The sequence below is a fragment of the Rattus norvegicus genome, chromosome X (genome assembly GCF_021556685.1).
Source record: "Rattus norvegicus strain SHRSP/BbbUtx chromosome X, alternate assembly SHRSP_T2T, whole genome shotgun sequence".
Lineage (NCBI taxonomy): Eukaryota > Metazoa > Chordata > Mammalia > Rodentia > Muridae > Rattus > Rattus norvegicus.
This window is the reverse complement of record NC_141554.1, coordinates 79,195,619-79,208,688: the sequence shown is the minus strand read 5'-3', so window position 1 is coordinate 79,208,688 and position 13,070 is coordinate 79,195,619. Positions and strand designations below refer to the sequence as shown.

The following is a 13,070-nucleotide window of genomic DNA, read 5'->3' as shown; positions in this document are numbered from 1 at the left end:
GGTGGCCTATAACTTTCAGCACATTCCTTCAAAAGAACTATAAGTCAAACTACTAAAATAGTTATATGTCAGAAGGTAGTATGATCAGATTTGCATAGTAGCAAAATCACTTGAGCACAAATGGGTGGGGAGATTCTGAAACACTTAGGTAAACAGAGCATGTTGGGAATCAGATGATACACCAGCTGCCACCCGGGAGATACATATCTACCAGGGATACAGAATTTGGAGTGGTAATGGAAACCTGTAGGTGATTACGTAAGTGGTGGCTATGAATGATACTGTCTGGAGGATAGAATGCAAAATGAGAAAAGGGCCAAAGAACAAGTAAAGCATTGAGAATATCTAATACTCTGGAGTGGGATAAATAAAGAATTGAAGGATTAGAAGGAATGCTCAAGGCGGAAAGAGAAGAATCCACAGATAGCTGAGGCAGGCATGCATGCAAAGGATAAGTGGCTTTTAGGAGGAATATACAGCCAATATCCTCTACTGCCTTGTGAGGTCATGCAGAACGCAGAGTGGAGAACAAGCACTGGAGTGGGCTTTGAAGAGGTTGGTCTGTAATGAATGAGGCATCCCTCTGATGGGAGATGGAGAATGTGTGGATCTGGGAAAAGAGAAGGTGGGGTGGCTGGGAGCAGTGGAAGGAGGAGGAACTGTGGTTGGGATGCACTGTAAGAGAGGAGAATCTATTTTCAATTTAAAAAAAAGAAAAACAAGGAAAAAAGAAAAAGAATATCTACAAACTACTACAAACAGGTCAACTTACTTGAGAGATGAGCATCAATAATCATAGACGATGAAGGTGATGACTGTTCATTAATTGCATCAATTTGAACCAGGGATGCATTTTTAATGTTATTTTCTTCTATCTTCAAGTTACTCTTATGTAGCAAACCTTCAATATTGGTGACTTTACAGCTAATTCCACAGCCGGGTACAACCTGGAAATCTGTGCAGGTACCCAAGGTTTCAGTGTCCAGCTCCTAACAAACAGAAACACAACACACTAAATAAACAAACACACAAACAAACGCTGTGGTATTTTTAATTAGGTAAAGTGTTAGTAAGAATGGAAGAAGACAGCACTGACAATTTTGGGTGCAGGTACAAACTGATAAAAACCATTTGTATGGACATCGGTAGTAGTCATGAAAAACAAAACTGTAAGCATCCTTTGATCTAACAATCGCACTGATAGACGCTCAGCATAAAGACAGACTTGGAGAAACAGACAAGAATGCTCGGTATGCACTGAAAACAAAACACCACTCAAAGAAACGAATACAAAACGATGGGGTAGACTTGGATTTCCTGATAGGAAAATTTCATCTAATAAAATAAAAAGCAAAGCCACTGTATGATTTTCTATATAGGGTTTCGAAGGATAAATGCAGGGAGTCATGATGGCATACATTTAGAATCCTGGCACTTAAAAAATGGAAATCGGGGACTGGAGAGATGGCTCAGCGGTTAAGAGCACTGACTGCTCTTCCAGAGGTCCTGAGTTCAAATCCCAGCAACCACATGGTGGCTCACACCCATCTGTAATGGGATCTGATGCCCTCTTCTGGCGTGTCTGAAGACAGCTACAGTGTACTTATATATAATAAATGAATAAATCTTTTTTAAAAAAAGATGGAAATCTGCTCAGATATTGTAAATTAAGGATTTACCTGGCTATAGAGAAAGTTCCAGACCAGCCCCAGCTATGTAAAGAAACTCTGCCTCAAAGGCAACAAAAAAGTATCATGAGCTAGGTCCAATGACACCTGCCTACAGTTCCAGCCAAGTGGAGACTGAGGCAGAAACAGCACTTAAGCCCAGGAGTTTAGCACCGGTCTGGATAACATAGGAAAATCTTTGCTCTTAAAAGAATGAGGTTTTGCTGAAGAGATGGCTCAGTAGTTAAAAGCACATGTCACTCCATCAGGGGACTAGAATTTGTGTCCCAACACCCACATTTGGCAGCTCAGAAATGTAACTTCATCTTCAAGGTATCCGACACCCACTTCAGGTGTGCATAAATACACAGAGAAAAACACATTAATATCTAAACTAAACTAAATCTTTACATAATTAAAAAAGTAACATTAACATATACATTTGTGAACATACCGGAAATTGTTTATTAAATTTTATAAATTAAAAAAAAATCAATAAAGACGCCCCAACCACTGGGCAAGAACTCACTTTTAAAAATTAATTGGAGATTTCTGAATGGAAAACACATACTATCCTTTTAAGATTAGGAGGTGGGGAGAATTTTTTTTTTTAAGCTGTGATCGTAAGCCATGAATAGCAATTATTAAGCTTTGGACAGAGGAATCATGTTGGGGTGAAGGAGTGAGGGGTCCATTTTTTATTACCTAAATTATGCTATCAGTGAACATATTACTTCTATTTTAATGTTTTATATCAAACAGCGGTCACTGTGTGATAAGATCAGAATTAACTTCTTTTTTATGTTTACAGTTGTCTATATGAACAAAACAGTACATAATCATTTTGAGATAAGGTCTTATAGAGTCTAGGCTGCGATCAAGTTCACTATGTAATGAAGATGATTATGAAATTTTTTGTTTGTTTGTTTTTTGAGACAGGGATTCTCTGTGTAGCCCTGGCTGTCCTGGAACTCTGTAGGCCAGGCTGGCCTTGAACTTCAAGATCTGCCTGCCTCTGCTTCCTCAGTGTTGGGATTAAACATGCTCACTTTATTGGTGCTAGAGTTCAAACCCTAGGTCTCAACCATCTGGGAAGCATTCCAAAAGAGCTAGCTACATTCCCAGCCCCAACCCATTCAGTTAAATAAGAAAATACAATTCTCTTTAGCCTCAAACTGATGATACACATAAAATATAGTCAAAGGCCAGCCCAGATTAGGTCTGTATCATTCCTACATAACATAAATGATAACATAAATATGAAAGATTAAATGTACCTGCTTGCAATATTTGGTTACAGCTGCTCCTAAAGGATGTTCACTGTTACTTTCTGCAGTTCCCACAATGGCCAGGATCTTATTGCGTGATATCTTGTTACTTTCCACCAGAACCTTTACTTGGTTCACTACTGGGGTTCCATGGGTAATGGTTCCAGTCTTGTCAAACACCACTACCTTTACCTGGAGAAAAGTTAAAAACATAATTCACCCCTGTAACATCATCTTCCCAGAAATAAAAAATAGGTGTATTTTTTTAACAGATTTGATATTTCATTTCTTAATAAACTGGTCTTTGGCTTCACAACTGATCGCCTCTGGATGAACAAAAAGCATATTAAGAAATACTCTTGGAAGCACCAGTGGAAGGGGAAGCCCTTGGTCCTGCTAAGACTGAACCCCCAGTGAACTAGACTGTTGGGGGGAGGGCGGCAAGGGGGGGAGGATGGGGAGGGGAACACCCATAAAGGAGGGGAGGGGGGAGGGGGATGTTTGCCCGGAAACCGGGAAAGGGAATAACACTCGAAATTTAAATAAGAAATACTCAAGTTAATAAAAAAATTTTTTTTCTCTACCCCACAGTTGGGTTTTAATCCTGTTAAATGTCTGTGAATTTGTGTTAAACAACTAGAGCTGTTAGTTTTGGGTTGGCTGTTAATAAGTAATTAAGAGATGTCACTGGCATCTCTAGGGGAAAAACAAAGGTTTTCAATACTACTAAATTATAGATCTATTGGAAAAATCTGGGTGGCAAGCAGATGACTGTAAGAGAAAACGAAAATGTTAGGTTGAAGGGAATACCAACTGGGTTGCTGGACTTTGCTAGGACTTGGTGAAGAACTTGGGCTCTTAAGAGGACGCTCAGAGGAGCACTTTGAGAATCTGGAGTTAGAGACTGTGTTCACCTCACTATAAACTCAGAATGAGAACTTTGGAGACTGAACAGCCTAGTGAGCTGATATAAAAGGATAGGAATAAATAGTCAAAGCATCATCTGGATGAGAGAAAAACTGCTCTAACAGGTATCATGGAAACAAGAGAGGAAAGCAGAACAGGAAACTACAGACTCGATAACAGCACTGGGTCAATATTAATATCTTAATTTTGATAAATGTACTGTGGTAGCATAAGGGAATGTCCAAGGTCTTAGTATGATAGAAACAGCTGCAAAAAAAAGAGAATACTTTTTGTAAGTTTGAAATTATGCCAATTTTTTCCCTATAAAAACTAGTACCCTGGGGAGTGAAGACTCGGTGCTTAAAAACCCGTGTGTTCTTGCAGAGGACCCCAGTTCAGTTCCTAGCACCAATATTGGGCAGGTTACAACAACCTGTAACTGTAGCTCTAAGGAATCTGACACACCCTTCTGGCCCCCACATGAACCCATACATACGTGAATATACACATGAAGGTGCATGTACATGAATAAAAATAAAAAAATAAAAACTAGCCTTTAAAAAATTCCTTAGAGGGCCCTAGTGGCCCATACATATACAGCCACCCAATTAGACAAGATGGATGAAGCAAAGAAGTGCAGACCGACAGGAGCCGGATGTAGATCGCTCCTGAGAGACACAGCCAGAATACAGCAAATACAGAGGCGAATGCCAGCAGCAAACCACTGAACTGAGAATAGGTCCCCCGTTGAAGGAATCAGAGAAAGAACTGGAAGAGCTTGAAGGGGCTCGAGACCCCAAAAGTACAACAATGTCAAGCAACCAGAGCTTCCAGGGACTAAGCCACTACCTAAAGACTATACATGGACTGACCCTGGACTCTGACCTCATAGGTAGCAATGAATATCCTAGTAAGAGCACCAGTGGAAGGGGAAGCCCTGGGTCCTGCTAAGACTGAACCCCCAGTGAACTAGTCTATGGGGGGAGGGCGGCAATGGGGGGAGGGTTGGGAGGGGAACACCCATAAGGAAGGGGAGGGGGGAGGGGGATGTTTGCCCGGAAACCGGGAAAGGGAATAACACTCGAAATGTATATAAGAAATACTCAAGTTAATAAAAAAAAAATTCCTTAGGGCTGGAGGGATGGCTTAGTGTTTAAGAACACTGGCTGCTCTTCCAGAGGACCCAGGTTTGGTTCCCAACAGCCATGTGGCAGTTCACAACTGTGGATTACTCCAGTCCCAGGGGGACTCAATATCGTCTTCTGGCCTCTGAATGCATGTGGTACATAAGCATACATGCAGCCACTGCACTCATACACATTAAAACAAATTCTAGCCTGTATATACTTGCTAGCTATTCAAGGTTCCAGATTTGTTCTAAGCCATGTACAATGTATTCTCCATGCACCTGTATCTACTTTAGATCCTCATAATGAGATTGTGTTTTAATTGAGCATGGCTTTAATTGAAGTAGCCTTAATTGAGGCTGAAGTCACAGCTGCAAACTGCCAGCTGGTGGCGGTAAAGGCAGTGCCATTGCAGGTGCAGCTCCCACAATGTTGAGTCAGACACGAACATGTCAGAAGCATGTTTGGACATGCTTTTGCCTGGCAAATTTTCCCAGGCAAGTGTTGGAGTTGGGTGTAATTGGAGACCGGTTTGAACTACAGAGCCTCTCCATTCAGGGACTACTCTGAGGGAATAGCTAAGGGAGTATTAGAGCTCTTAAGTAACCAAGGCAAATCTGAAGAAGAACCAACATCACAGCTTTCCTACTTCAACCCTCAGGGTAGTTCCAGAAGGGGCTTAGCCAAGAACCACAGGCAAAAAAAAAAATCTATGAACCCCATTTCTCAATAGGGTGTGACTGCATGTTTGATAGGGCAATTTTTCGTTGTGAGGACTCTTACCTTATGAGCCATCTCCAGTGGCTCCCCACCTTTGATAAGTATGCCATTCTGAGCACCTACTCCTGTGCCCACCATCACAGCAGTTGGAGTGGCTAGCCCCAGTGAACAGGGACATGCGATACACAGAACTGTGATAGACGCTTGGAAAGCAAAGCGGATTATGGTTTCTGTTCGGGAGATGCTTCTGTTGTAGCCCTTTAGAAGAAAGACATGCACTCTGGTTATTCATTTACAGTTAGAGTCGTTCAAAACAAAAGAAACGCTGCTCAACCCTGTTTAAATAAAAGCTACGTCAAAGTCCCACATCCTACCTGGCTACTTATGTATACTTTAGTTACTAATGATAAACAGTTTTTCACTTAAGAACATGAAAAGGTGGGGCAAAATTGATTAATAAGTCCTATTTATTATTTCAGAGTCACTAACTATGAAGAAAAATCAAGAACATAGAACCTTATAATTTCTCCATATCTAGAAGAACTAGTAGCAACTTTCAAGAATAACGTGAGACATAATTTTCAATAAGTTTGTTCTTGAATGAATTCTGACTCTCTGATACTGAGGCCATAGATTGGACGTCCATACAACATTTTAAAGGCAATAACTTAAATATTCACTTTAGAGAGCAAAGGTTAAAGCCAGAAAGATGGCTCAGCAGATAAAAGTGCTTGCTGTGCAACCTCACGACCTTAGTCCAATTCCATGAGATCACAGTGGAAACAAAACAAACTCTTAGAAGTTGTTCTCTGTCCTCCACACATGTGCAATGGCACAAATGTTCCAGCATTCACATACATACAACACATATGCATTCAGTAAGTAAAATAAGGTTAAAAAATTTAAACGAGGCTGATGAGACTGCTCAGTGGTTAGGAGTACTTACAGAAGAGCCAAATTCAGTCCTCAGAACCCACATCTGGCAACTTACACCTGCCTCTAGAGCTTCAATGTCTCTGATGTACTCTTCTAGTATACATAGACAATTGACCTCACATGCATATTTCCACACACAGATATACACACTTAGGCATAACTAAGATAACTCTTTAAAATGTTTTAAAAGATAAAGTTAGAAGGGAATTTCATAAATATCTAGGCATAGACTTTTGTATAGGTCATGTGCAAATGTTTTCACATATGCTGTGTGCTCTCACCTCTGTGAATTTAAATCTTTTAACTTAGGAATTATTTCCCCTATGCCTCCCCTTACAAAAAGAGAAGCTGAGTTAAAGTTTGTATATCTAAAGTGAAGATCTACAGCTGCCAAAATGAAGTTCAATCCCTTTGTGACTTCTGACCAAATGAAGAATGGCAACCGGTATTTCAATGCACCTTCCCACACGTGGAGGAAGATCATGTTCTCCCCTCTTTCCAAAGAGCTGAGACAGAAGTATAGTATTCTGCCTAGGCCCATTGGAAAGGATGGTGAGGTTTGTGCTTTGAGGACACTACAGAACCCAGAAGACTGGCAAAGAGGTCTAGCTGTCCAGGAAGAAATATGTCATCGACATTGAATGAGTGCAGCAAGAGAAGACTACTGGCACAACTGCCATCCATGTGGGCATACACCTCAGCCAACTGGTTATTGCCAGGCTGAAGCTAAGCAGAGACTACAAAAACCCTCCCAGAAAGAACAGCCAACTCTCAACAAGGACAAAGGGAGAGAGGGAGAAACAATGGTGAAACCACAGGAGTGGAGGAATCTCGTGTACACTGTCATTAAAGACTGTTTAAGCAAAGTAATAAAGTGAGGGACAGCACAGATCTACTTTAGGACATCACAGAGCCATACTTACAAGGTATCAGAGACCTCAGTGAGTAGGCACTAATACAATAGCTTTTTAAACACTAACTATAAGGTATTCTTGGGGGCTGAAGCGATGGCTGAATGGTTAAGAGTACTGGCTGTTCTTCCCAAGGCCCCAGCACCCATATGTGAAGCAGATTCTCAGTACACACATGGTGGTTCATATCCATCTGCAACTACAGTTCCAGGGAATCCAGTACCCTCTTCTGGCCTCCACAGGGGACTAGTTATACACATTGTGTATACACATCTACACAGACAAAATAATGAATATATTGATTGATTGATTAAAATGTATTCTTTAATACATTCTCTTAGCCAGCTATGAGTAATCCTAACACTTGAGAGGTAGAGGCAGGAGAAGCAGGAGTTTAATGTTATCCCTGACAACACAAGACGCTCAAGGCCGGAGACTCTGTCATATACACACATATGTATGTTATCTTGTTCAGCCTTCACAACAAGTTATATAAAATGAGCATTATTAAAATGTCATTACAAACTAGGCATACTGGCCTACACCATTAGTTCCAGCACTCAGGATATAGAGACAAGCAGAAATCAAAGCTACACTGGTCTACATAGAGAAATCTAGGCCAGCCAAGGGCTATGGTGAGTGTCTCTCTCAAAAAAAAAAAAAAACCTAAAAACTAAATTTAAATTGCATACCATTCTAACAAGCACACTGAAATACTATTCTGTCTTATCTGAACAGCACACTAATGCTGTACACAGTATCTGCCATTAGCAACCCACTACCTTTCTCCTGGATGTTGAATAGCTACTGAAATATTACGGCACTTGTATAGATCCCCTGTTTTTGTTAAACTGTGTCCCCCAAACATAAAAGCGCGATGATGACAATTTAGACATGACAGAAAGATGCTGTCTGCTTCTTCTAAGTGAAAAGGTTGAAGTTCTTACTATAACGAAAAAAAGAAATCATATTCCAAGGTTACTAAGATTTATAAATTTCCACTTCCTAAAAATGTAAAGGATAAAACAGAAAGTCTGCTGGCTTTGCTGTTATAGCTCAAAACTGCTCAGGTTATAAGCTCGGTGCATGACAGTGCTTAGTTAAGACAGCCAAGCAATCGATTTGTGTAAAAGTGTCTGTACTGGAGCTAAAGATGACAAATACAATGTTACGTGCGCTGGTGGTTTGAATAGGTGTGGTCCCCAGAGACTCGTGTGTTTGAATGCCTAGCCCATAGGGTGTGGCACTATTAGGAGGCATGGCCTTATTGGAGGAAGTGTGTCACTGTGGAGATGGACTTTGTGGTCTTATGTATATGTTCAGTGTGTGCCCAGTGTGGAGGACAGTCTCTTTCTGCTCTCTGTGAATCAAGATGTAGAACTCTTGGCTCCTCCAGCACCATGTCTGCCTGCATGCTGCTATGCTTCCTGACATCATGATAATGGACTAAACTTTTGAAGAGTATGCCATCCCCAATTAAAGTTTTCCTTTATGAGAATTGCCATGGTCACAGTATCTCTTCCCAGCAACCATAACTAAGGCAGTTGCTATCTGTGGTTTCTGACATGTACCAGGACTCTGAAAATACAATCCCAAAGCCGGGCAGCATTCTACCACTAAGCTACACTCTTAACCAATACTGCTCATTTCCAAAGTCTGTTTGTGTATTTTAGACAAGGTTTCACTGTTCATTCCTGGCTGGCCTGGTACTCTCAGAGGTTGACCCTGAACTTATAGAGATGTGCTTGACTTTGCCTCCTGAGTGCTAGGATTAAAGTTGTGCATCATTGCATCTGGCTCACAATCATTTATGTTTGGAGGGAACGTATGCATTCATTCTCGGTGCAGGCATTCTCAGAAGCCAGAGGCATCAAATACTGCTGTAGACGGAATTGCAGATGGGTGCGATTTGCCCGACGTAGGTGCTGAGAATGTAACTCAGGCCTTCTGCTAAAGTAGTGTGTACTGTCAACTATGGAGCTATTTCTCCAGCTCCTCAAAATGATCTTTACTTAATGACCTCTATAAAAGTTTCACAAAGCGTTTTGCACATGGTCAAAAGTTATTATTACAAGTCACTTACGGGAAAGTAGGCTTCCACAATTTCAAAATTTTGAAATCCAATTATAATCCACACCAAGAGGGTAACAATGGAAACCAAGACGATAAAAGGAACAAAGTAGCCACTGAGTTTGTCTGCAAACTGCTGGATAGGAGCCTAGAATTTAGAGAAATGATAATGAGTGTCTTTAAGTCTTTTCTCTAACACTGAATACAGATATATCTGATAGTCAGCACAGACAGAAACATCTTAACAAACTACACGAAAGCAAGTAGAATTAATCCAAGGAAAACACACAAGAGTCATACTAGAAGGGTTTAATAAGAACAGCTTCTGCTTGTCCTAGAGATCTAGGTTACCTTTGATGTCTGTGCCTCCTCTACAAGTTTGACAATTTGAGAAAGTGTTGTATCTGCCCCTACGTGTGTTGCCCGGATGAGGAGCGATCCATTCTGGTTAATGGAACCTGCAATCACCGTGCTGCCAGGTTTCTTAGCCACAGGCATTGCCTCCCCTGAAGAAAGAGAAAACAAGAAGGCATTTATTCATTCACTGTCAACCAACACCTAGAAAGAACATTCTTCTTGAAACTAGGATCCGGACACTTGCAAAGGTAAAGTTGCTCTCCCTTTCTTCCTTTTCTTTCTCACCCAGAAAACACAGGGCTATACAGCCTGGAAGAGCTTCCCACATTGAGGGAACTTCAGACAGTCTCTAAAGAACTCATATTCTTTGCTCATGGTTTGTACATTGCTTGGTTCTCAGTGTCTGCTTTTCATTATCACTTTTGATCCATTTCCCTTTCATGTCATGTCCCTCTGACAGAACATACCTGTGATGAGGGACTCGTCTACCATAGAATGCCCTTCAATAACACGGCCATCCACTGGAAATTTGCCTCCTGGAACGACCTTAATGATATCTCCACGTTGTACAAGTTCCACATCCACTTGTTCTTCACTGCACATGAGTTAACATAAAAAGCATCATGGCATCTGCTTCTTATTCTACCCTTCACACACACAATTTGGAGACCATGTCAAGCTATGACTCCATAATTACCAACAGAACCTGGGTCCAACATTTATGCGAGCATCAACTCCATTAGTTTTGTGATGAACAAAGTCTTGGCCCAAAACAAGCACTCTAAATATTTACAGTAATCATGGAATGAATTAAAGCTTAAAAAAAGAGCACCACAGTCAGGCATGATAGCATATGCCAGTAATCCCAATACTTGGAAAGTGGAGGCAGGAGAATTATGAGTTCAAGGTCAGCCTGTATTACATGAGACCCTAACTGGCTGTACATAGTTGATGTCAGATATCTTATGTTTCTTTTAAACTAGAATAGCTCCTTCATTCTTTCCTTTCTTACTTCTTTCTTGAGTCAAAGGAGGTATCACTAAGGAGAAAAATAAGTAACACTCAGTGGCCAAGCACTTGTCTGACATACTTAAGGACTTCAAATAGTTTCTTAACACCAGAAAACTCCTAGAGACAGAGCCCCCAAACAAGACCTGATGTCAAAAGATGGGTAAGGTAAGAGGTTGGCCCAGGTTATTCTCAAATCCATGATCCCCCTGCTTCAGCTTCCAGAGTGTTGGGATTACAGGTATGTATCACCACACATGTCCCTTTTGGGGTGGGGGGTTGGTCTTGAGACAGGATTTCTCTGTGTAGCCTTAGCTTTCCTAGAACTCACTCTGTATAGATCAGGTTGGCCTTAAACTCACAAGAGATCTGTCTGCCTATCTCCCATGTGCCAGGATTAAAGGCATACGCCACAGCCGTCCAGCTGAATACATCCTTCTATAAAGAAATACTGTAGAAAATGGACCACAAAAACTATATGCCTACGATTTACTTCTTACTACAACAACAGAAAGAAAGATGAAACAGACAGATGAAGTAAAATATCATAGGATGGGGATAATTGTCAAATCTGAGAGCCAGATTATGTGGCATTATGACAATCCCTACTTCTACACACATCTCAAACTATGTCCATAAAAGAGGGCCAGTGGGATTGGGGATTTGGCTCAGTGGTAGAGCCCTTGCCTAGGAAGCGCAAGGCCCTGGGTTCGGTCCCCAGCTCCGGAAAAAAAAAAAGAACCAAAAAAAAAAAAAAAAAAAAGAGGGCCAGTAAGCTGGCTCAGCACATAAGGGAGCTTGCTACCAACCCTATCAATCTGAATACTATCAGTAGGACCCACACCGTAGAAGGAGAAAACTTCCCCAAGCTGTCCTCTGACCTCCACACATGTACTATAACATACGAATACCCACCGCAAAAAAAAATGAATGTAATAGAATGTTCAAAACAAGTTACAAAAGGAAATGAAGATGAATACCTCAGGAGGAGATTTTCAGAGTTAAGAGTTACAATAGTTGCTTCTGTTGCTTGTAAGGAAATTAGCTTTGCAAGAGCCTCGGAAGTTTTGCCCTATAAATTAAAACACAATAATGATACTCAAGAAAGGAAGTGTTTAAACCTAAAGATATAATCTTTTAACATTTGCTCAAACATCAGCTTAAGAAAAACATTTTATCAGAAAAAATTACATTGGAATATTAATAATATAATTTTAGAACCATTTTAAAAGTACTAGGTATAATTTGTAAAGAAATACAAATTAATAGGAAATATCAGGAATCTAATACATACATAAACAAAGCACATGAAAAAGTAGATTATTTAAGAGGGATTATAAATCCTCTATGTATGGGTATAGTTTTTCCACACTACTGATAGAAGAAACTCAAACTAGAGCCCCCTTGTAATTCTAGTTAACATCTGCCAACTTAGCAAGGAATTAGAGAAGATGCGATGGTGAGGACGCTGTAGTAAAATCTACTTTGCTGACAGACCCTAACTGGCAAAATTTCCCACACCTAATAGCATGAGACCATGAAAAGATTATGCCCTTTGAGACAACAATCATAAATCTCATCCTTTCTAATTACTCCTAAGGTCCTCATAAATCATATACTTTCTAATTACTCCTAAGGTACTCAGCTCAGAGGGAAAGAATGTTAAGACATGATTATGCTCAGTGTAGTATTATCTAAAACAAAAAAATAAGAGAAAAAAAGTGAAGAAGAAAGAATTGTTGGTAAACGAGAACACACTGACTTGACAGAACTAGCAAGTCATTGTCTAGACTGTAGTTAGGGAAAAACTGTACAGTGCACAAGGTACTGAGATGCACATAGATTATGCTTTTAACTCAGTTAAATATAAAGGTACATGGAGCAGGATTAGAACGTGGCCTTCATCACAGCATGGAAACATGAACGACCTTTGACAACACTGTTTTAAGTCACATGGCAAAATCAATTCTCAAATAACAATATGATATGACTAATAACTACCTCTCAAATGGTTCTCACAAAGTACCATGGGTATCCTCTAACCCTGGCAGTGATATAAACTTGGTAAATTTGCTGAACATATTGCTAAAAGTAAAACGA

At 40.4% G+C, this 13,070-nt stretch overlaps 1 protein-coding gene and 1 pseudogene across 5 annotated transcripts in view; one reads left to right on the top strand and one right to left on the bottom strand.

The window, feature by feature from the left end:
• The window catches only part of Atp7a (ATPase copper transporting alpha), a 107,353-nt gene that overhangs the window by 23,063 nt on the left and 71,220 nt on the right, over positions 1 to 13,070 (bottom strand). For all 5 annotated transcript variants that reach the window (XM_087599118.1, XM_087599120.1, XM_087599117.1 and 2 more), the window contains 7 exon segments: positions 11,951 to 12,042; positions 10,430 to 10,557; positions 9,957 to 10,111; positions 9,619 to 9,753; positions 5,752 to 5,946; positions 2,945 to 3,127; positions 773 to 989 (listed from right to left, as the gene is read on the bottom strand). In XM_087599118.1, coding sequence (XP_087455244.1) covers positions 773 to 989; positions 2,945 to 3,127; positions 5,752 to 5,946; positions 9,619 to 9,753; positions 9,957 to 10,111; positions 10,430 to 10,557; positions 11,951 to 12,042 — 1,105 coding nt within the window.
• LOC147998273 (large ribosomal subunit protein uL24 pseudogene) lies at positions 7,020 to 7,474 on the top strand (annotated as a pseudogene).